Source organism: Amaranthus tricolor, chromosome 4 (assembly GCF_026212465.1).
Source record: "Amaranthus tricolor cultivar Red isolate AtriRed21 chromosome 4, ASM2621246v1, whole genome shotgun sequence".
Classification (NCBI taxonomy): Eukaryota; Viridiplantae; Streptophyta; class Magnoliopsida; order Caryophyllales; family Amaranthaceae; genus Amaranthus; species Amaranthus tricolor.
Window position 1 is genome coordinate 20,434,678 of NC_080050.1, and position 23,230 is coordinate 20,457,907.

General features: G+C 33.6%; 1 protein-coding gene and 1 long non-coding RNA gene across 4 annotated transcripts in view; both read right to left on the reverse strand.

Moving 5' to 3' along the window:
• Positions 1-7,230: 7,230 nt before the first annotated feature.
• Positions 7,231-17,570, reverse strand: LOC130809869 (uncharacterized). 2 transcript variants are annotated; one of them, XM_057675708.1, is made up of 2 exons: positions 17,349-17,568; positions 7,231-7,925 (listed from the first exon to the last, which is right to left on the reverse strand). In XM_057675708.1, the coding sequence occupies exon 2, from the start codon at positions 7,918-7,920 to the stop codon at positions 7,534-7,536; it is 387 nt and encodes a 128-aa protein (XP_057531691.1). In that variant the 5' UTR covers positions 7,921-7,925; positions 17,349-17,568; the 3' UTR covers positions 7,231-7,533. The 2 variants fall into 2 exon arrangements, with proteins under 2 accessions (XP_057531691.1, XP_057531692.1); XM_057675709.1 differs by having other exon boundaries at positions 7,247-7,993; positions 17,349-17,570.
• Positions 17,571-19,913: 2,343 nt separating this feature from the next.
• Positions 19,914-23,230, reverse strand: part of LOC130809870 (uncharacterized) — a 3,341-nt gene continuing 24 nt past the window's right edge. The window contains exons 1-3 of one of the 2 annotated variants that reach the window (XR_009040959.1): positions 22,642-23,230; positions 21,705-21,760; positions 19,914-20,212 (exon numbers count right to left, since the gene is read on the reverse strand). The exon at positions 22,642-23,230 is cut by the window's right edge and continues 24 nt beyond it. This is a non-coding gene — a long non-coding RNA (uncharacterized LOC130809870). Of the gene's footprint in view, positions 20,213-21,704; positions 21,761-22,563 lie in introns of both variants that reach the window. The other variant, XR_009040958.1, reaches the window with a different exon arrangement.

Sequence of the window (23,230 nt, forward strand, 5' to 3'; positions counted from 1 at the left end):
TCGTTTATCTTAGATTCTCAATTAAAAAAATACAAAAAAATAAAAAAACCGTAGACCAGACCAGACCAGACCGTTTTAGAACGGTCTGGTCCGTCCGGTCTGGTGTCTTGACTGGTCTGGTCTGTTCTGAAAAATTTTCAGACTGGAATTTCTGGTCTGGTCTGATTTTTCTGTCAAACCAGACCAGACCGGACCGTGTGCAGCCCTAAATGTAAGTTCCAGGCGAGATGATTTATCACCAAAAACATACTACAGTCACACGAAATGATGTTATTTCTACATAAATACAAAATAATAATCAACATCATCATCAAGCTCATACAAATATAAGTACATTATCATTATTTGATTATAATCATATTCAATAAAAGTAATAAGCTTTCTAATATATAAAGTAATATAATCTATTATAGAAATTAAATGAAGTAATAAGCTTTTTAATATATAAAGTAATAAGCTATATATGCAAAAAAAAAAAAACAAAAAATAATATTTCTAATATATAAAGTATTTAAATCAATTCATAAATAACAATATTTGTAGTGTATAAAAGTATTAAAAAACAACTACAACATTCTCGTCAACAACCATACTTCAACAAACAACACAATAAAGTAATTAAGTCAAATAAATATTACCTTAATCAGTTGTGGATGAACGAGAAGAATATTGATTTGAGAATTTGTGACCTACATTTGAATAAATAAAATAACTTTAACATAACCCTAATTTTCAAAAAAATAAACTCAAAAATCTAATAAGACGTTACTTAGAGCAACCTAGTGTATCCCAGAAGAATTTTAAAGTGCTAAATAGGAAGAGGAATATAAGAATTGAAGGACAGAAAGTAGTTTAATGGTGGATTTTAGAAGAGAAATCTCGCCTTTTATTTAGGGTTTTGAATTTAGGGAAATGAGGAAGAAAAAGCATGTTGCTGTATTTAGGGTCAAGGTTGTTCGCAGTTAGTAACTGCGAATAAGTGTTTTGGTCAAAAAAAGTCAATGTTGTGTCGCAGTTAGTAAACTGCGAACAAATCCTTTGATTTTTTTTTACCAAAGCATTTTTTCAAAGTTACTAATTGTGAACAGCCTCAGAACTAAGGTTTGAGCATCAAGCGCTTATAATTGGAAATAAGTTCTTCCAAAGCTTATTGTGTGATTTTTTTTTTTGCTGAAATTACTTATCTATTTTAAATTTTACAAAAGCCCAAATTTAACAACCCATTAAACTTTGAACCCAAAAACTTAGAATTTTTCTCAAAAATGAAAGTTGCCTCCACATACAAATTGCACAACTGATTCCAAGGAAACTCCAATCAGCCAAGATAATGTAGATTTTATGCACAATTGTCGATTAAAATGGATTACATACCACATATTTATAGTTGTCTTAGCTTGGTCTTAGATTTTATGTAGAAGAATCTATCGTATTACGAGACTTGTGCATGTGACTAGTTTCTAGATATTGGATGCTTCTAAAGAGAGTTCTAATTCCTACTTCGATAAAAATAATTCTAGAATTCAATATCTAGAAATGGTAAGAAATTTTTCTAGATTATATTTTTACACTCCTCCTAATCTGAAAAATCTTGTACAAAAAAACTTGATACGTCGTTGATGCATATGTCACCAAAACTTGCTGATCTCTTGCCTTTCTTGCATATATTGCCCTTCTCACCAACGTACACTTACTTTTGGTGTTTTCTTAGTGTTATCAAAAGTCTTCTAAACTTGCATCTTCAACCAATTTTCTTGTAACTAGTGCTCACATCCATATCAAAATCGCGATATGGCTTTTAGGATCGCACAATCCTACGACCCAGATCGATGCCAACGACTAAAATCATGCGCAGGATCAGTATCAGGTAGGATCGTAGACAGGATCGATGGGATTTGTTGGAACTGAGTAGTATCGCGATTATTAAGCGATTTTTAGGCATAAGCATCATCTTTCTTATTATACTGGTATTAATGTTGAAGGTTGTTTGTAAGTTCTGTTAAGTATAAGTTTAGGGCATTGTTAGAAGCAACTTCAGAAGAAAAAAAATAAATGACATTGGTGAGGAAGAATGTGAAAGTGGGGGTAATCAAAGGGTGAAAGGAGGTATGGATGCTTTGTTAATAAAAGTAAGCATAGTTTGCAAACAACACTTAATCAAAAATTTAAAAAGGAAGAAAGAGAAGAAGTTTGTCAACAAATTGCTCACTTTTTCACACTAGTGCTTTACCATTTGATGTGATCAATAATCCTAAATTTCCAATCATGATTAAAAAAGTTGCAAGGTTTGGAATAGGACTTAAACCTTCTAGTTATCATGAAATGAGGGTCACATTTTTTAACAAAGAAGTGAAAAATGTCATGGTCATGCTTGAGGAGTTTAAAGTAGAATGGAAAAGGACTGGTTGCACTATTATGTCTGATGGTTGGAGTGATAAAAAAGACATTCAATTTGTAACTTTCTTGAGAATAGTCCTAAGGAACGGTCTTCTTTTCTTCTATTGATGCATCAGAAATTTCAAAGACAGCTAATAAAGTCCTTGACTTGTTAGATGCTGTTGTAGATCAGAGAAGGTTGGACTAGAAAATGTAGTGCAAATTGTAATAGATAATGTTGTTAACTATAAAGCAGCTGGTGAGAAGTTGATGGAGAAAAGACCAACCCTATTTTGGATTGACTTAATGCTTGAGGATATGGATAAAAATATTAACTTTCATACATCAACTATAAGAAAATCTAGGCTGATAACAACTTACATATATTCTAGAACCTTACTTCTTACTTGGATGAGAGAGTTTACAAAAGGAAGGAAGCTTATTAGACCTGCTATCACACGATTTGCTACATCATACCTCACATTGAGATATTTAAATGAGCACAAAGGATAATTGTTGGCTTTATTTGCATCTAATAAGTGGAAATCAAGTAAGTATTCTTTAACTATCGAAGGAAAAAGGATTCAAAGGATTGTTTTGGACAATAGGGGATTTTGGCAGGTTTTGGTTACGTGTTTGAAGGGTGCATTGCCTCTTGTAAAGGTCCTTCGTATGGTTGATTTCGATGATTGATTCCGATGAGAATCCCGCAATGGGGTTTATATATGAAGCAATGGCACAAGCAAAATATCAGATCAAGGAAAATTTTAATGGAGTTGAGAAAAGGTGAGTTGATTAGTGTCATTTTGAATTGTTGATAGTTTTTACTTATTTTCCGATATCTAAATTTGTTTGTTTTATGAATTGTTGTAGTTATAAGCCTTTTTTTGGATATTGTTGATGAGCGTTGGACTGATGTTTATAAAGAATGGTTCCTGATGTTGAAGAGAGGTTGAAAATTGACCTTCAAATGGATGCTTTTAAAAATGCAAGAGGTCTTTTTGGCTTGTCTACGACTATAATGACTAGAACAAAAAAGAATCCAGGTACTCTTTATTAACTTTCAATTTCTCACAATTCCTTATCAAAATTATTTTGCATATATTAATTACTTTACTTCTTTGTATGATGTTTAATTATTTATAGTTGATTGGTGGGATTTAGATGGTGATGAATGCCCCGAATTAAAGCGATTTTCCGCAAGAATGTTGAGCTTGACTTATTCTTCTTCTGGTTGTGAACAAAATGGGAGTGCATTTGAGATGGTATATATATTATTATTTTTGTTCTTCTGGTTGTGTACGAAATTAGAGTGCATTTTAATTTAACTTCTTAGTATTACAATACGTTCATACAAAGAAAAGAAATAGATTTCACCAACAAAAAATATATGATTTATCATTCGTCATGTATAATTTGAAGTTGAAGCGTAGACAAGAGAGACTTCAAAGTACATCAAATACACAATATTATCGCGTATCATTTTATATGATTTACCATCAGATGATGATGAGTGGATGGCTGATATTGAGGATCACGTTCTTCCATCAGATGATCGATGGCTAAATGATCTTGATAGAGATGCACGTAGGTTTACTAGATCTGCACTACAAATTGGAGTTGGTGAAAACACTGATGGTGATGGAGATTTATGTTTTTCTTTCTTCTCTTTTTATTATTAATTCAATGCTTAATTTTCAAATATAATAATATTTTTTCATATAGGTGAGCTACGTGAGAATGTAGATGCACAACCGTAAAGTGATGATGATGAAGCTAGAAAATTTGGTGGTTCATGTGAAGTTGGTGGAGATGATTTGGTTGATGGTGAAGATCTATGTGTAACAACCAAACGAGGAACCGATTGTGATGATGGAAGCTTTGGATATGATGAGTGATGATGATGATGATGGAAGCTTTGGATATGATGAGTGATGATGATGATGATGATGAAACTTTGGACATGCTTGATATGTATTTTGATTATTTTGAAACTTGTATTTTGATAACCGTTATGATGATGATGATGAAGCTAGTATCTTTAATCTAAGCAAAGTTTTAAGAAAGTATGTATTTTTAGTGCTTTTTTATATTGAAAATGATCAAACAATAAACATGGTCATAATACAACTTATTTCTACAAATTTGTAGAATCGATCGATCCTACGATCCGATTCAACGATTCAATACTTGATGATTTCGATTTTGTGTAGAATTCCAATCATGACAACCTTGCTCACGTCATTGTTGTTCTCTAAAAATATTATTTTCATCCAAGATTTGTGTTATTGGTGCTCATGTCACCAATGTTGCTTGCTAATGTCCTTGCCATTAGCTAGAGCTGTTCAAATGTGACCCGACCTGAAAATCCAAACCGAAATCGAAAGTTAACTGACCCGAAAATATGTTTCTTTTTTAGGTTTATTGAACTGACATTATCCGAACCGAAGTTGCGCTCGATCCGATTTACGACCGAAATCTTCAAAATCGAACCCAAACTGCGACCGATTTTTATAATCGACATATAACCATTAACCGAGATTACCCGAACCTAATAGTGACCGACTTGAGTCATACCCGACCCAAATCATGCTCAAAATAGAACTTGATCCGGCTAAAACTGAACCAATTCTAATATAGAGGTATGATCGACTCATATTCAATCATCTTATTAATTAATCTAATAAAGTAATAGAAATTTTTAATAAATTAGATTTTATACATACATGGTTTCATACATTTAGATTAATAATCAATGGTCAATGTTTATTTAACTATTTTTAATCAAATTTGATGAAAAATGATAAAACTTTAATTTTATTTACAGTCAAATAAGTAAAAGTAACAAAGTAATAATCACTAACTGATTTGCATTTTGACTATTTTGCCTTAACTAAGGGGAATCTTATCATCATTCAAAAAATGCCTAACAATTTAATCTGATATTGACTCGATCTATAGTAATTAGTAATACGTAGCCGAATTCTACTGGAAAATAATACCCAAACCCAATCTGTACCCTGTAAAACTGAACCAATTATTAACCGATGACAGTCCGACACCGATTGACTACTTGACACGAACTTCAACCGACACCGAACCGATGCTAACCTGATAGCTCAAATAACTGATCATCAACCGAACCGTGACTAACCGACCTGACTCGAGTGTGACCCACCGTAACACGCATCCGAAAAATAACCGATCCAAAATACAACTGAACCGAATGACACCCGTCCGAAACCTACCCAATCACCCCAATGAACACCTCTACCATTAGCAATCTATTTTTATTTCTTCAGAAAAGAATCTCTTCATTGTATTATTTGCCAAAATTGGCAGTTTCATCATTTTTCTTAGCTTGAAATGTTTTCCAATATAATTGAACCTCTTGCACAAACAAAATTGTGGTTTTTCTTTGATGTAACAATCTCCACCCGCGTGGTTCGTGCGCATACAAATTTCACAAAACATTTAAGTGTCCAAACTTCTATTTTCTATTGTTTCTTCTTCATTTTTATCATTTTTCTTTATTTTATCATGTAAAAATTAAAATTTTCTTGCAGAGCAAATTTGAAAAAAATAAGAGCATTGAACAACTTTATTCCAAAAATAAGCTCCGTGAAAACTTTATTCCCAAAATAAGCATCCGAACATCCAAACCTAGGCTTGGTGTAAGTCGTTGTTACTAACAGCGAAAATCAAAAAAAATAAAAATAAAAATAAAAGCCTAAGTCGTTGTTACTAACAGCGACTTAGTCAACTCCTTAATCTCGTAGGTTGGAATGAGGAAGTAACTGAAATAACGAAGAAGACTTAAGTCGCTGCTACTTAAAAAGAAAAAAAAAAAATTTTTTAAGTCGCTGTTAGTAACAGCGACTTAATGAGTTTTAAGTTTTCAGTTCTCAGTTACTTCTTCATTCCAACCTACGAGATAAAGGGATTGACCAGTTAACCTTAAAGTCATTGTTACTAACAGCGACTTAAAGAGTTGACTCGCTGTTAGTAACAGCGACTTATGGGTTCTTTTTTTTTTTTTTTGTCTTTCGCTGTTATTAACAACGACTTTTATCAAACCGGGTTTGGATGTACGGACGCTTATTTTGAAAATTAAGTTTTCACAGAGCTTATTTTGGGAAAAAAGTTGTTCAATTGTCTTATTTTTTTCAAATTTTCTCATTATTGTATCCATTCGTCCTTTGTTCATGGGATTCTAAAATCTCATATGTTGTTCAATTGAAATTGTTAATAAGTCTTTTAATTCTTCAAAAATGGCTAAAATATCATCTTATTTTTCAGTTAATAATAACAATATTTTCTTTACAATTTTTTCATCTGAAATAGTTTTTCAGTATGATTCCAATTGATTCACAATTTCAATTACTCTTGAAAAATAATCTTTCATTAGTTCTCCTTTTTTCATTTTTATATTTTTATAATTATAATTATTAAAAGGAAAGACAAAGTCATAATTTTTAAAAGGAAAAAATAAACAAGTTGCTTGGTTCGTTGTTTATAACAACGAACTACTCTATTTACTTTTCATTCATTTTTGAAAATTATAACTTTGTCTTTATTTGTTTGCTTTTAGTAACCGCAAACAAATCATGATTCTTTTTTTGACTTTTGAAATGTTCTCTTGTTCGCTAGTTATAGTGTAGAAAACCTAATTTTAGACTTTGACATAAAACTATTTATTTTGAAAATTAAAATTTTTCAAAACTTATTTAGGGAATTTTAAAAAAAAAAAACTCAAATTATTAGAATTCAGTTATGCTTATGTTTTAGATTCGATCCTGCCCGTGGGGAAGAAAAAATGCATCTTTTTTAGCTGTTATAAACCGAAGTGTATGGAGGGAGAAAGCTTGTATTTGTGAACCCATCAGAAAACAACTTGGTTTGATGGAAAGTAGCAATGTATCAATATTTGCTTTTCTTTTTAAAAATCGAAAAATAAGTTGCTAATCTTACGTAATACACTGTTTCGATGAAGCTATAAACATAGTTGGAACATCAAGATTCAAGTTTGATGATCGAAAATATTACATTCTACCACCATTCGTAAGTCCTGAAACAAGAGAAACATGACATTCTACTTCTCACTACAGAAGATGAAGCTTAACAATTGAAAGTATTGAAATCTTCAGAGGATCAACTAATTTACTTGTTGGCATCATCCTCTGCCTTCATCTTTTTCTCCCATCTACGTTTCTTGTAATCCAGCAACATTTGTGGCATCTTCTTCATCAATTCAGCGGTTTGAGCCCGTTTCTCGGCTGAAATTCTATCACACTTGTGCCCTTTCCTCTTAGTTCTCATCTCTTTCCTTTCGGGATCATACGGCCAGTCTTGTCCTGCCATTAATACTTCTTTGCGAAGTCTAGCACGGCGACGAGCACTAATACCAAGAGGCTTCCACGCCCCAAGCTCCCAGTAACCCCAAACGCCATTGGTAAGCTCATCTTTGTACTTCACTAGCTTCTCCTGCCAGGGATATTGGTATTCAGTTACTGCTTTTGCCATAGTTTTCACAGCCTTGCTTGCCATCACTTCTGATGATCACAACCCACAATTCAAATGAGTTCCCAAAACATATCAGATTCTGTTTAACGGAATGTGTCTGAAAGTAATCATGTTCACAAAGACATTAATTAACCTAACAAATTAGAAGTAGATCACAAGACTCGTTTGTAGTGGATAAGTTTTTCAATGGACAGGTCATTTAGCATTCTACCTTCCCATTTTATGACATCATAAGAAAAAGAGTTTGAATGTATCAATGTCTAGCTGCCTATAGACCATTAACTTGACGAAAAAATGAAAATCACCATTTTAACAAGTAATACAATGGTTTCAGGGAAAAAATGACTATATTAATATGTTCACAACTGAAATTTACAATCTATGAATTCCAAAAGGTAACACTTATAAACACACTAGGACGCTAAATCATGTGCACTTCTTATTTATATGAAATTATAAATGATGTTTCCTACCAAAGGTGAATAGGAAAAACGTCTTTGTTATCACCAACGGGCAACGAGAATAAGGATACATACATCCAACCCTGAAATCCTACCTTAAGTCACTAAATGACATTAGGGTAATGAAATTGTGTTATTGTTGTTGTATAACACACTAGAGCATTCCCTGAAATTCAAAAACTTTTGTACACCATCAGACCATCTTTAACCCAAACAAAATATATAGGCTTACTGGACTTACGCATCACTCAAAGATAAACACATTACCGAATTCAGAATCTCCATATTATAAAAATATAAAATCAACCATCATAGAGTGGACTGATCACTGGGAATACAAAATCACAATTGCAAACTGTTGCTAAGCAATAAAATCAAGGTATACAACGTGCAAAAAATGAAATACATAAAGATATCCAGGTGAAGAGACCATTGTGATAATCAAAATGCAACTCAAGCAACTTCAAATATCTCATATAGTAATTTAAACTCCTACATCCATTAGTAAAAGCCATTATCCTCCTCCATGATCACAAATAATATTCCCACATACATACAACACAAGGTCCTGAAAAAAGAGCTCTCTGAAGCTGTAGCTATTTTGGGACAAGAAAGTATTCATTCTGCCAAAAGGTTCAAAATGACAGATGATAACAAAGTATTTGCATAAGAAACTGTAAGAGAATAAACTCCCCGCTCTATATTCACACTCACAGGAAAGGAAAGAGAATAGAAGAATGATCAGGAAAACAGAACATAAGAAAGAAGAAAAATAGAATGGAATGCAAAGATGGGAGAGGTAGTTTCAAGCACTGCTGGCTACCAGTGTATATTACTTGCTGCTCGTAACAAACTTCTTCTAGATACAATGCATTCAAAATAGCCAAAACAGAACTCATAACAGAAATATTCCCTCTCATGCTGCTGATGATTATTCTTCTCCTTATGTCTCCGGTAGGTGGTTGTATTTTTCTCACGCGATGTAGGCATGACAGAAACATGAGTTGACTCAATGAATGGCAGAAAATGGAACTGCCCCTAGTAGTAGCATTAAATTTAATTTCAATCAGTAATGAGTCCCAATAAACTAGTTACAATTAGATCTATGCAATAGGCCGGATTAAAACTTCTGAAAAACAAATGGCTCTAGCCCAAACGGCTCAGGCCCATTCAGCCCAATTTGGCCTGTCCTGTTTTATGAAAGTTGAACTTAATAGACACACAGATTGTCATTCATTTTAATATGAAAGTTGCTTGTGTTAGTTCTTGACCGTAAGCATGACTTATTATTTCTATTTTTAATGTGATTCAAACAGGCAAAAATCAGAGTAAAAACAATAGTCTGTTTTAGCAGGCTATTAATATTTCAAGGTAGATCTCAAGAAGCGTGGGGTTGCAATGTAAGTCAAAAAGGTATATCAATTTCATCTAATATTCTAGTTTGGTTCAGAATAATTATAAAGTGGCTCCCTAAAACAAACAACTATTAAATCAAATTTAGTTGCGCCATTCTTTACAGAATAGTATGATATCAAGAGGAAAATAAAAGAGACCTAGCAAATCTGAACTGGAATCATAACATTTGATGTGCAACTTCAACAAAAGATGTTTCTTTTTCTTTTGGTATTCAACAAGATATTCTGACAAACTACACAATTAACTCAAAATATAAGAAAAATTAAGTTCAGGTTATAAATGGTAATACCAAATCAAAGATTCATTTTCTGCTGATAGTAGTGCCAAGACTGAACAATTGTCCATTACTAAAGTACCTTTGTTTGGTTGGCATGCAATTTAATTTTCTTATGCTCTGAATGACAGTAAATCACCCAAAAATTATAAAATCAAATTAAAAAAATTGAGAAAATCAAAAACTTTTCCTTGAAAGAATCGAAGATTGCTTAAGAGGAGATTAGATGTTGATGAGAAAACCTGGAATAAGAGATGCATAGCAGCATACAATCGAATTTGTAATTTAGGGAAACCTTTAAGGTCCAAGAAAAACAAAAGAGTGTTTGATGAGCAGCAGAAGACAGAAAAATTAAAGAGAAAAGCAAAATGAGTGTTACCAGTGTTACTTATAAGACATACTTGATTTCTTTGAAAATTCATTCTGAACCCGTATACAACCCTCATTTAGACCCTTAATCTAGGCTGTTTGCATATATTTTTGGAAGGCCTATTTACAAGCCTTCAATTTCTAACCCTTAAAATAGTGGATTAGATTAGAACTCCCATAAGAGGCCCAAGCCATTGCACAAGTCTTGACTCTAACTAAGCCTGAAAAACATCTAGTATGATACCCATTAGGACTAACAGAAACAAAATAGCAAGGTGCCTAGCTCCGTAAAACTTTGTAATATGGTTAGTAATTAACCGCTAAGCCATCGAGTAGGGAAGCTATAATTGATATGAATTTAGATATAATATCACAGGCATTCTGCAATGTTTATGCAACAGAATAGCTCATGAATTTGTTTAGTCAGAAACATTAAGCATTCTGAAATGAAAAAAGTACAAAAACAGGTCTTATAACTAGTGTCCATGTTGTATGAATGCAGAACTACCCAGTATACTAATAGGCGTCAAGTTTGTTATTAGATTCTCTTTTGATGTATATAAAGAGAGGGTGAAGGGTGTGTTGCATATTAGAAAATTGTAATCCTTGACTATCATGTATTGGAGAATTGAGCCACTCGAAGTGCTCTAGTAATTGGGTCTCATTACGTAATACAATAACCTTCCCCTATCTTCTTCTTTTTTTTTATTTTCAGTGAACACCTGAGTGCTCATCAGGCTGGTAGTTAACCGCTAAGCCATCGAGTAGGGAAGCCATAATAAATATGAATTCAGATTTTATATCACAGGCCTTATGCTATGGTTATGCAATCGAATAGCTCGTGAATTCGTTTAGTCAGAAACTTGAAGCATTCTGAAATGAAAAGAGTTTAAAAGTTGGTCTTATAATTTGTGTCCAAGTAGTATGAATGCAGAACTACCCAGTACACTCTAATAGAATAATGTAGCTACTCCTATGAAGCAGCAAGAAACAACTACAATATTGACTCGTCATCTTTTATTACCCAACTTACATAGCAGAAATTAGAGTGTATTCAGAGATATTCTTATTTCTTAGCAATCAATGCAATCAGTGGCGGATCTAGAAAAAAATCAAGTGCTATGAACATTTTAAATAAAATCAAAAATTACATTTAACAATGCTTTATTGATAGTAATTGTCTACACTCCACACCGAGTTTTCATATTTTGAAAACGCTGCATAATGTGATCTTTTGACAAATTTTAAAACAAAATTTACATTTAGGAATATTCTATTCATGGAATGTTTTAGTATTATAAGATCTTCACATATTTTTACACATTGATTATGAGTACTATTTGGTTCACCAATATGTTTATCATGTCTTTTCATATTATTCCACACCTTAAAGTCTACACCAGTGAATGAACTTCTTCCACCGTGACTTGAAGTTTCACTGTCATTAGCACACAAATAACAACACAAGCAATAACAAGCATCATTCTTAACTCTAACCAATTAGATCACTTAATATGTTAAATTTTACAAAGAAATTGGCAAAAGTATAGATCAAAACATCAAGCTCATATTTTCACAAAACAACAATGACCAAACTAAAACAAACCGGCCAAGACCGGTAACAAAAATCAGATAGTTTGTGGAGCAATTCGAGTTTGTCCAGACTCCTTTGTTTATTCCTCTTATTTTCAATACCCAAAAGCTAACTAAACATTACAAGATTGGCTTGTTTATATAGCCTAAGCCCACAAACAAATACTAAATACAAATATTCTAACCAACAAAACAGAAATAGTAATCAACAGTAAAATGTCAATAATGCCCTTGGGCAGTTTGACACAATTCATCACATTATCAATGGCCTGAAGTTCTACCTTGCTCTCAAGGTGGATAAAAATTAGCTTGGCCTTCCAATGTTAACAACAAAAATGATGATACATGGTTGAGAAAAAATTTCCCGAAATTAGTTGACTTGGGTAGGTTATAGGAAAATTCAATCCGAAAATGATTCACAAAAATTGTTGTTTGAACTTGAGAAGTAAAGGAGTCAAAACTTTAAAATAGAGTGGAAATAATTTGGAATGGGCTAAAAGTCTCAAGAGTTCTTCAACTTAATATGATTTAGGTTATTCTCAAAATGAAAATAAAAAGAGCACCATGGTCCCAACAACTCAAATCAGTTCTAATAGCCTCATGGGAGTTGACATCCGCGATGACGTCATCATCAGATTCCAAATCAATGGTACCTTTCTCCTTCCAAGCTGAATGTCCAGAAGTTTCATCACCTCCCCCTTTTTTTCCTTCCTTACTACATCCTCATGTTCTTTCTGATTTCCCTTTCTCTTCTTCGAGCTGAGACATCCAAAAGAAAATGACAACAGTTGTTTCACTGCAATTCCCTCTGGCCCCTACCAACCACCACGAGTTCTCGGCCAGCAACCCATTTTTTTCAGCGTCCTTTTGCACCGACCAAAAACCTTCGACATTTCCCACAGCCTTCAACATTACCCACTTCTCTCCTTTAATCTTAGAAACCCTAAAAACGTTAGCCACCTTCTCCTCCTTATTCCGCACGCCGACAAAGCACCCTAGGTCCCCTTCACCAGTCAACATCCAAAGTCCGCCGACCTCCTTCCCCACGTTATCCTTTATCAAAACCACCATATCGTCAGTGAAGGCAGAGACCAAAAGCAAACTAGGGTTCCGACTTACGACACGGAATAAGATCTGAGCTTTTACTATCCTTGAATTATGCCAAACTTCATCAACATGTACATCCAAGATCCTCTTTCTCTTCATACATCTCTTCCGAAGTACATATTTCCTCCCTATTTTTCCCCACACTCTCCACACGCCTCCACACGCGCTGCCCCAAGCGTCAATGTTCATTCTTTCTTTTCTTATTCTCGTTCGTACCTTCTCTCTTTTCTCTTATCTTTTGCTATTTTACTCTACCATTCCCCCTTTTTTATTCCTTTATTTTTCCTTTGATTCCTTCTGTTTGCTTCTTTTCTTGCTTCTGTATTCTTCCCCTTTTCTTGCTTTTCTCTTGTTTTTTCTTTTGAAACCCTAATTTTTTCCTTTTTGATTTTTCCAGTTAATACTTGACCACTTTTGTTGAAGATTTCACACTTTTATCCTAAATATTTTATTTAAACCCTAAATCTTCACCAATGATGTTTCTTCGAAACAGGAAACAGGTTCTTTGTATTCTACCTCCCTGAAATGAGTGTTTCACGATTCGGAGTCTTGAAATATTTTCTTGACATGTTCTTTCCCATTCCTATGCTCTTCAATGTCTTTCCTTATTTGCTTGTGCAATGCAATAATCAAATTATCATATTGCTTCAGCAATTCATAACAGTTTGCTACGCTACTTGCAACTGCATTCGCAGAATTAAATATTTTGTCCGACTCAAATCTTACGCCGACGCCAATGACTCTCCGGTCACCGCTCTAATACCATTGTAGCAGACAGGCCAAGACCCGTAACCAAAATCAAATAGTTTGTGGAGCAATTCGAGTTTGCCTAGACTCCTATATTTATTCCTCTTATTTTCAATATCTAGAAGCTAACTAAACATTACAAGGTTGGGTTGTCTATATAGCCTAAGCCCACCAATAAATACAAATATTCTAATTAACAAAATAGAAATTTTAACTAACAGTAAAATGTCAATAATTCCCTTGGACCCTTTGACCCAATTCATTACACAAACTATCAATTCCAGCAGTTTAGCACAAGTGATCCAATGAATGAAGGTTCCTAGCAAAGAATGCACTAAACTGAGTCTTGACCAATTTATAGTCTCATTCATGCATTTCAAGCCCTTCCACAAGTTTGGAACCTACATGACCCTTAAGTGTTTAACCATTTTAAGCACTATTAATCCAATTATACCAAACCAATTTACGGTTTAATCAAATCATAAAAATGAAAACAACAAATTGAAATTATACTGCAATCACCCAACATGAATTATCTATTAACAAAATAAATGGAAAATAGAAAGACATTTAGACAAATGCTAACATTCAAAGAAAAAAAAAATCATTTATTATCACAAAATATTTAAAAAAATTTAAACGTTTAGAAGAAAACAAATTCAAACATATAAAAGCAATCAAGAAACACAATTATCTATTGCATGAAACAAACATTCAACAATAACTACCAAACATTTAGAAATTGGAAAAGAATCAGAGAAATAATGAAGGAGCAATGCATAACAGTGGTGGACCGGGCGACCTATGACCCGAATCCTGGTTGAAGGGTAGTTTGATGGAAGGCTGAAAGCCAAAACGGAGAAGCTATGGCTGCATGCCTACGTTATTGGCCATTGGGTATTTTTGGAGTTATGGTGACTTGAGTGCACCATTAAGAGTGTTTAAATGCATGTTGATGCATGATGAGTGTCTATGGGAACATTAAAGGTGAGAATAATGAAGTGTGTGATGAAGAGTTTTAATGGGAAATGTAAGAGTTAGACTGCTCGAAGTGCTTGAACAAGGCACCAAAAGAAAGGCTCTTGCCTTAAACAAGACAACATATAAGAAACTTCCAGAGAATGAAAAATCAAACAAGTAGCATTGGTGCTCGAACGAGCACTCAACTGTGAGCAAGACAGTGAACGCAATTCTGCTCTGCTTGAACAAGCATAATGTGGCTCAAACGAACGGCCTCGAGCAGTCTGTTCTGTTTGAGATGTTTGATGTTCAAAGGCTGTTGGTGCTCTATCTTCTTGTGGCTTTTCCGCCTATGTAAATCATTAAGTGATCGGTCTTTATATATAGGAAGTTTCTTATACTCATTTATACAATCATTCTAACCCCTTAGCCTAAACACATAGCCTACTTCTTCTTCTCTTCTTCTCTTCTTCTATAGTGTGATTCCTCTATTGTAAGAGTTTTTGAACCCCATTGTTTATAATACTAATCAAGGAAACCACACCATCAAAGATGTAACCGAAGTTGGGTGAACCTCTTAAATCTTTGTCTTTGTTCTTTATAGCATCTTATTTCCTATTTGATTTGCTATTTTCATTGATAGAGTAATTTGCATCATCAATCTATATCATACCATTATTCTTGGTGATATTAGTGATAACGTTTCATACTTTAGGCCCTAATCTAGCAATCATATCAATTGATACATCAGTACTTTACCAAAGTATCTAACTTCTTCTCTAGTTCTATACTACCCAAGATTGTTAGGGTCGGGATTCTACGCAGGATCGAAATCATCGGGTGGGATCGGATTGTTGGATCGGATCGTAGAATCGGTCGATTCTACAAATTTGCAAAAATAACATGTTGTATTATGACCATATTTAAATTTTAAAAAAATATATATCTTACTTTTTTAATGTCGTTTTGAATATGTTTTCTTTATGAAATGACAAAAAATATATAATATAGCACTACTCATAATATACTCTTTTAGAACACATACACACCAATGATATAATAATAAATCATAGTCAACAAATTAGAACAATGATACTAGTAAAAAAACAATGTCAAAATACAAGTTTCAAAATAATCAAAATACATAAATTAATAACATGTTAAAGATTTCAAATTCACTTAAAGGTACCATTTATCATATTCTTGCTTTTCTTTTCTGTCCCTGCAAAAACTTGCAAACCCATCAAAACCCATTTCATTTCCCCTCAATTTACCCAAATTATACAAATGAATTCCATGATTTCTACCTCAAAATCTGGAAATATTCAATCCAAACCGCCCCAAAACTTAGTAATATACAAAGTTGAAGAACTAAAAAGTTTGGAATAAGGGTTGAAGACCTAAACAAGATTAGAGCATACAAATCATCATACAAACTATCAAATCATCAAAACAAGATTCAAATCAGGGTTGAAATCATCATACAAAATCATCAAATTTCAAAATCATACAAGATTCAAAATTCGAATTAGAGTTGAAGACCTAAACAAGATTCGAATCCCACAATAGGAAATAAAAATCAGAAAATAAAAATCGAATTTCACAAGATTAGAGCATGAAAATCAGAACCTGAGACCTTATTCGAGCAAATAAAAAACAAAGCCTGATTGAGCAGCAGCAGCACAGGAATGAAAGTAAAAATCTGAAGCTGATGAAGTCTTGAAGATGTTGAATTTCGAGCAGCAGCACCGTATGAATGAGACTTGAAGATGGAGCTGCGGTTTTTTTGGGGAAAAGAAGGAAGGAATGCAGGAAAAGGGAAAGTTGATTAGAGTAATTAGGGGTTTTTTTGAGGGTTTACAGCAGGTCAGATCCAATTTAAGACTAAAGCATCGGGATCAGTAGAATCGTTTAATAGTCACGATTCTACCCGATTTTGACCGATCCCGCTGATTCTACCTCCGATCCTATCTGATCCCAATCCTATGCATGATTCTAATCGCAGGCACCGATCTGAGTCGTAGAATCGTTCGATCCTACGATCCAGATCGCGATTTTGATAACCATGGTACTACCCGTTTTTTTAGAAAATCCAAGTGTTGTCTAGTGTCTACCTGAATACGCTTCACTCCGCCACTGAATGCAATATTCGACCAAAAAAAGCCCCTTTTGGAGCATTTCATCAAACATCTAACGGGAATCCCTCAAATTTATCAAAACTTTTAAAAAAAAAAAAGCATCAAAAACTGCCCAAAACAAAAGATAAAAAATCTAATAATACAAAAATACTCAAAACAGTATAATACAAAAATACTCAAACATCAAACATCAAGAAATAGTTCAGCAAAAACAGAAAAACAAACTCAAATCGTGAATCAAAATCAAAAAGGAATAATAAAGGTTAATAAAAATGGAAACATAAGATAAATGAAAATCAAAAAGCATAAAAGGTAAACACAATCAAAAAACAAAAAACAAAAAAAAAACACCAATCGAAAATTGAAAATCAAAATCGAAAAACATACTTGTGCGGTTGTGAGTTGTGCGGTGGCCGGCACGAGGTTGTAGACTTTGCAGTGCCTCGGGGATGAAGTATGAAGAAGGTTGCAGGAGATTATTAGAAGAGAAAAGAGAGATATGGGAGATGAAGAATGGGGAAGGAGAACGGGAGAAGTGAGGAGACTAGGGAGTGCTTGGGGGTCTACCGATAGCCGGGAGCTGATTGGAATGGAGAGGCAGATTCAATGAGTTGATTTAATTAACTATTTTTGTTATGGGTTCAGCCCATTTATCTAATACTTGTATTGCTTTGGGTAATATTTTTCTTTTTTTTGGTTTTTATTAATGGACCTATTTATGTGGCTTATAAGAGAAACTTAAGGGTCATTTTTTTTACTTGGCTTGATGTAATCAAAAAGGAAAATCAGAAAAACACACAAAAAAGAAAGGAGGAGAAAAAGAGAGAAGAGGGTGCTCGTAGCTTTGAGGGCAGCCATCAGAAAACTGCCATTTGCCAGAAATTGCACCGTTGGATCGTCCCCAAATTTTGACAGCTTGTTCCTGACATCAAGGGCTTCATTTTGGACGATGGAGATCGTCTTTTGAGCTTTGGTTTGGTCAGAATCGTCTTTGGACATAATGCTGTATTTTTTGTGATTTCACTCCTTTTGCTCTCTAATTCATCTCATATTGTTCTTGGTTTTTGTTGGTGGGTGTGTGAACCTTTGTGTACTATTTTGAGGTTCTTTTTCCCTCAATTTATCAATAAGAGAAGATAGGGTGGACTCCTCAAGAGGTCCCGTGGTTTTTATCCTTCACATCGAAGGGGTTTTCCACGTATAACTTGTGTGTGTGCTGATTTTGTTTGTTGTCTTGTTTGTGTGACTTTGTGGGTGTCGTAGTGACCCCATTCGATCCTATAGGTTAAAATATAGTCAAGATTTTGTTTGATTGTATTAGTGTATTGAATTGTATGAAAATCAAAAGTTGCAAATAAATTTGGAATGGAGGAAGTATAAAAATGATTTTTTGTAATAATATATTATTTCAACTAACTAATTCACCAAGCATTAGTTGTTTTGACTACCAAACTCTTTAGCTGTGCCAAAATAAGTTAAAATTATAGAATAAGTTATTTTGTCAAACAACATTTTAGTAATTCAGCTTGTTGGAGAAAAAATAGTTGATTGAACCAATTAACTCTTTATTTAGATCAAATAAGTTAAAATAATACTCCCCGCATAATCTCTTTAAATGTCTTATTTGACACAAATATTAAGAAAGGGAGGGGATCACAACAATTATAGATATTCATGTCTATGCGGTAGTTGAAGTGTTTCAAGACAAATTGTAAAATTAATAGAGGTATTTTTTGTAATCAAATAGAACTCATGAGGAAGGAGACTACAAGGATTGTAAAATTAATAGGAGTATTTTTGTAATAAAATAGAACACATAAGAAAAAATGGGACAAATAAGGTGAATTTATCAAATAAGGTAATTAGATAATTAAAAGGAATGAAGGAAGTATTTGTTCAATTAGCTTATATGGCTCAATCAGTTTAACTTCCTCACGCTTAACTTCCACACGCTACAAACAAGAGTGTGCTCATTCCTTTAGGAGATGTCCGATAGATGGGAATAAGAATTGTGAAACTTATATGTGAGATTTGAGATGAGACTTGGGATGAGTTTATAAGAAAAAATGTCTCATATCTTTATTTGGTAAAATTTGAGAATAAAAAGAAATTGATTAATTATAGTTACAATGTTACCAATTTACCTTTACTTATATTTTTTTCCCTTTTTATTTCATTAATGGCAAAAACCTTGTCTTACAAGTTCAAGTCTCATCACAATGTTCCCCAATCCTTTAGGACATAAAAATGTGGGAGTTAAAAAGTTAAGACTTGAAAGTCTCATGCTCATTCCCATAAAACAAAATAATACTTTATCTAATTAAAGTTTCAACCTAAAAGTCTTACCCAAATTCCCTCTAAAGGAAAACTCCCTTAGAGATAATTTTGACAAATTTATGACAATATTACCCTACTAATTCTCGTTGCTGCTACGACATTTAGAGGTGGTTTCCTTTTTTTTTTTTCCTTCTAGTTTCATGAGGAATACTTCAGACCGTAAAGAGTATATCTTAGCTTCTCTTTATAAGTGAACATCAATTGAAATGCCGAAAAATTTAAATAAATAATCCAACCTTAAATCAATCTGCTGTGAATAATTTAACTTTTTAATTTTTTTTTAATAATCTAATATTTGTCATCAATTTACTATCAGCATATCTATTTATTTTTTAAAGGTTTCAACTTTATATCATTTTAACTTTTAAAGGTTTTAATTTTGATTTATCATTGATTTAAAAGGTTCGGCCTTAGTGGTCTTGGGCATCAAATTTTCAGCAACATTAGGAGGATTCATCTTCACTTCACCCAACAACTTCTCAACAGTTGAAAACAAAAGAAGTGAATGAATTTGTAAATAATTATAGGCTAAAATCTTTTGTAACGGCCCGGTTTAAGCGACACGGAAATCCATATGAAAATACAAATTCCGGTTCACTCTTTGGACTCTAGAGAAAAGTCTTCTCAAGGATCGTCAACGTTCCGTTGATAAAGAAATATAACCAAAGCAGAAGACAGTACCAGCGTAAAAGAAAATAAATCAGCGGAAGCTCTTACGTACAACTCGAGAGCCCAAAGGCCTCTAGACAAACTAATTGAAATAAGCGAAAGCGAAAAGAAAACAATACTATCTCTTGTTACATAAGTTCGGAGTTTCTTTCTACTCATAATCCAATACAAAAAGGTAAAAACATAGTTTTGATAATTACGGGTTCTAAGTCGAGACCTCACTCCAGTCCCCACCTGCAATCAACCTACTAGTCGTCGTATGACAACACGTAGTAGGTTCCAAAGAAACAACCCAATACACGTCAGAGACTTCATACAAATATTAACCAGGTTGAAAACAAGCAATGTGTTTATCCTAGCATGCATAGGCTCTAATACATTCATTATTAGTTAATCCCAACTTGTAACGTTGCCCGTCCTGTTCGGGTCGCTCAAGTATAAATCCTAATCTTTTGGAGGAATACACTTGGAAGAGCTAATCCCAAGGCAACCACCGACCTAAGACGTTGCCTGTCCTGTTCGGGTCGTTAGAGGTAAAAGTATGCATACCTCCATGGTGACCGTAGTGATCCAAAACTGCCATGGGAACAATAATTGTAATAATCCAAACCAAAATGTTAACCCCTTCGGGTAACATAATACAACCCAAAACGTTAACCCCTTTGGGTAACAAACACATAAATTCTCAATTTCTAATTATCTTCTTTCAAATTATTTGAGATGTCTAATCCTTATGTGATTTACAATGCCTTGATTAGAAATGAAACAACACTACTTGCACAACCACATAAACAGTATGGTTTAAGCGTGTACCTGTAACATCTCGGAAAAACTCGGATCGTTTGAAAAGAGAAAACGACCTTTTTAAAGAAACTAAATATAGTCCGAGTAAGACCAGGATGTTAGAAGGCAGTTATAAAACGAGTTTGAAATCAAAGAAAGCTTGCGCTCTATTAGTGTTATTATATACTACTAGATAAAAGAAATTCTTAGCAGCGGATAAGATTGTGTAATTAAATCTACTTATTACAACTTGAGAACGAAATCGCCTCATAAACCAAATATTCTTTAAACTTTATTAGAAGTTCTTATCAAGAAATCTGTAACCTAACGATTTATTTCTCCAAAGAACAATCCTCACTCCCCAGACCTGTAACTTAACTTATTGCTAGTCATTGCCCAGAAGGGAAACAACATCATCGCAGGATCGTTAAGACCAAAAGTACACGTCAACAAACGTCGCATACCATTTGATTAAATATAACAAAAGAAAGATTTAATAGCTGTCGGTTTCAGAAAATACGCTTCGATCACGCTAATAGAGATTAATCAATTTCGTGTAAGGGTTAGTCAGCCATATTGTTGTACTATCCAGCCATACTGCTGGTACAACTCCAATCTCCATAAGTGAGACATTACATTAGGGGAAGCTAACCCCTAAGCAAGTCTCTACCATAGACACTCGCCTTACTTCGGTGCCTATGGCTAAGTATGCATACCCCCGCGGTGGCTCATAATGCCCCCATATACCGCGAGTAATTCATTTCCACCAATTGACGTCATACTACGTCCACTTTAAGGTTAGTGAGGTCATACTACCTCTGCTTATCAAAAATGTATCAAAATTATTTATTCGGAAAGATAACATTATTCATACTATGTATCCATACTTTACTTTTGTTTACCATTAATATATGGTACATCGGACTAAATACGAACTTCGCTGCGTGTACGTACCTTAAGATAACCAACTCTCAAGCGTCCTATTCAGTTCCCGGTCACGAATCGACTTCCTACAAGGTTCAATCGTATTCGGGAAATAAGCACACATACACACTTTCCTCAAATCAACCATAACACACACATGCAACTACAACCACACCTAGAATACCACACACATCATGAACATCCATCACATACTATAACATGGTAAACACACAAAACAGGACAGCATACATAATCTGTCCAGAAACGCAAATTTAAAACTGTCAAACTGAAAATCCGACTTCACCGTTGCGTCCGGAAGGCATCAAAACCCTCGAGTACCAATTTCCATAATTTATAACATAGCATAAGTATTTTTAACCTAATTTCAAAGCCAAAAATGTTCCAAAAACACCCTTTTTTCACCATTTTCAAAACCTACGGGATTTTGTCATTTTTTTTACAAATACATACATATTTCAATGTTCACATTTCTTATTAAATCCCTACCATCAAAAATCAAAAAATTTGAAATAAATGAGATTATTTATCTACTTAATTCCAAATATAAGATTCGGGAAAATTTATGTCCCAAAATAAGCTTCCGTACGTCCAAGCCTAGCCTCGACTAAGCCGTTGTTACTAACAGCAAATTAGGGAAAAAAAAAAAAATTAAAAAGTTGAAAGTCGCTGTTACTAACAGCGACTTAAAAAAAAAATTTTTTTTAAAAATTTTAGTAGGATCAATTGCAGCACCCAAAACTGAAGATTCAAGATTATTATTATTATTATTATTAGGGTTTAAAAAATCCCAAATCAGTAGCATAATCTTTTCAATTTCCATTGAATTGCAAGACCCTAAAAAACCCACAATCCCAAAACACCATAATACCTCTAAAATCACATCAATTTCATGAGATTTAAAGTTGACTAATGCATCAGAAAGAACGGGAAGACATTCATCGAACACCTGGTGTGCAGCATCTTGATGAACAAGGTTAATCACTAAGAGTGAAATAGCACGAACAGATTGGCAAATTTCGGACTTTGAAAATTTATTGGAGCCCTTTTTCTTAGAAGTAAGACGAGTAAGACAATTGTGACAAATTGTGATGTGATTTCTTCTTCTTCTTCTTCTTTTCCAGTTTTTCTTCTTCCTTTTTCTTTTCACTTTTTCTCTTCTTTCTACTGCTGCTGTTGTATGAGAATTGTACCTCAATTGTACCCCAACTCCCACGTTCACTACTATTAAAAATTAAAAAAAATATCTTTTTTTTATTTTTTAAATCGCTGTTAGTAACAGCGGCATCGGGCCTTTTAATTTTTTTTTTTCCCTCTTTGGCTGTTACTAACAGCGACTTATCCCGAGGCTAGGCTTGGATGTACGGACGCTTATTTTGGGATATAAGTTTTCACGAACCTTATTTTTGGAATTAAATTGTTTATTTATCTTACTTTTTTCAAATTTTTCAAAAATCATAACTCATGTCCACATATTAAAAATCAACTACATAGTCCAAAATAATTTACTTCCTACACATACAATTTTTTTTTCCTAA

What these genes read in the sequence shown, in the direction of transcription:
- LOC130809869 (XM_057675708.1), bottom strand. Translation starts at nt 7,920, where the DNA reads ATGGCAAGCAAGGCTGTGAAAACTATGGCAAAAGCAGTAACTGAATAC.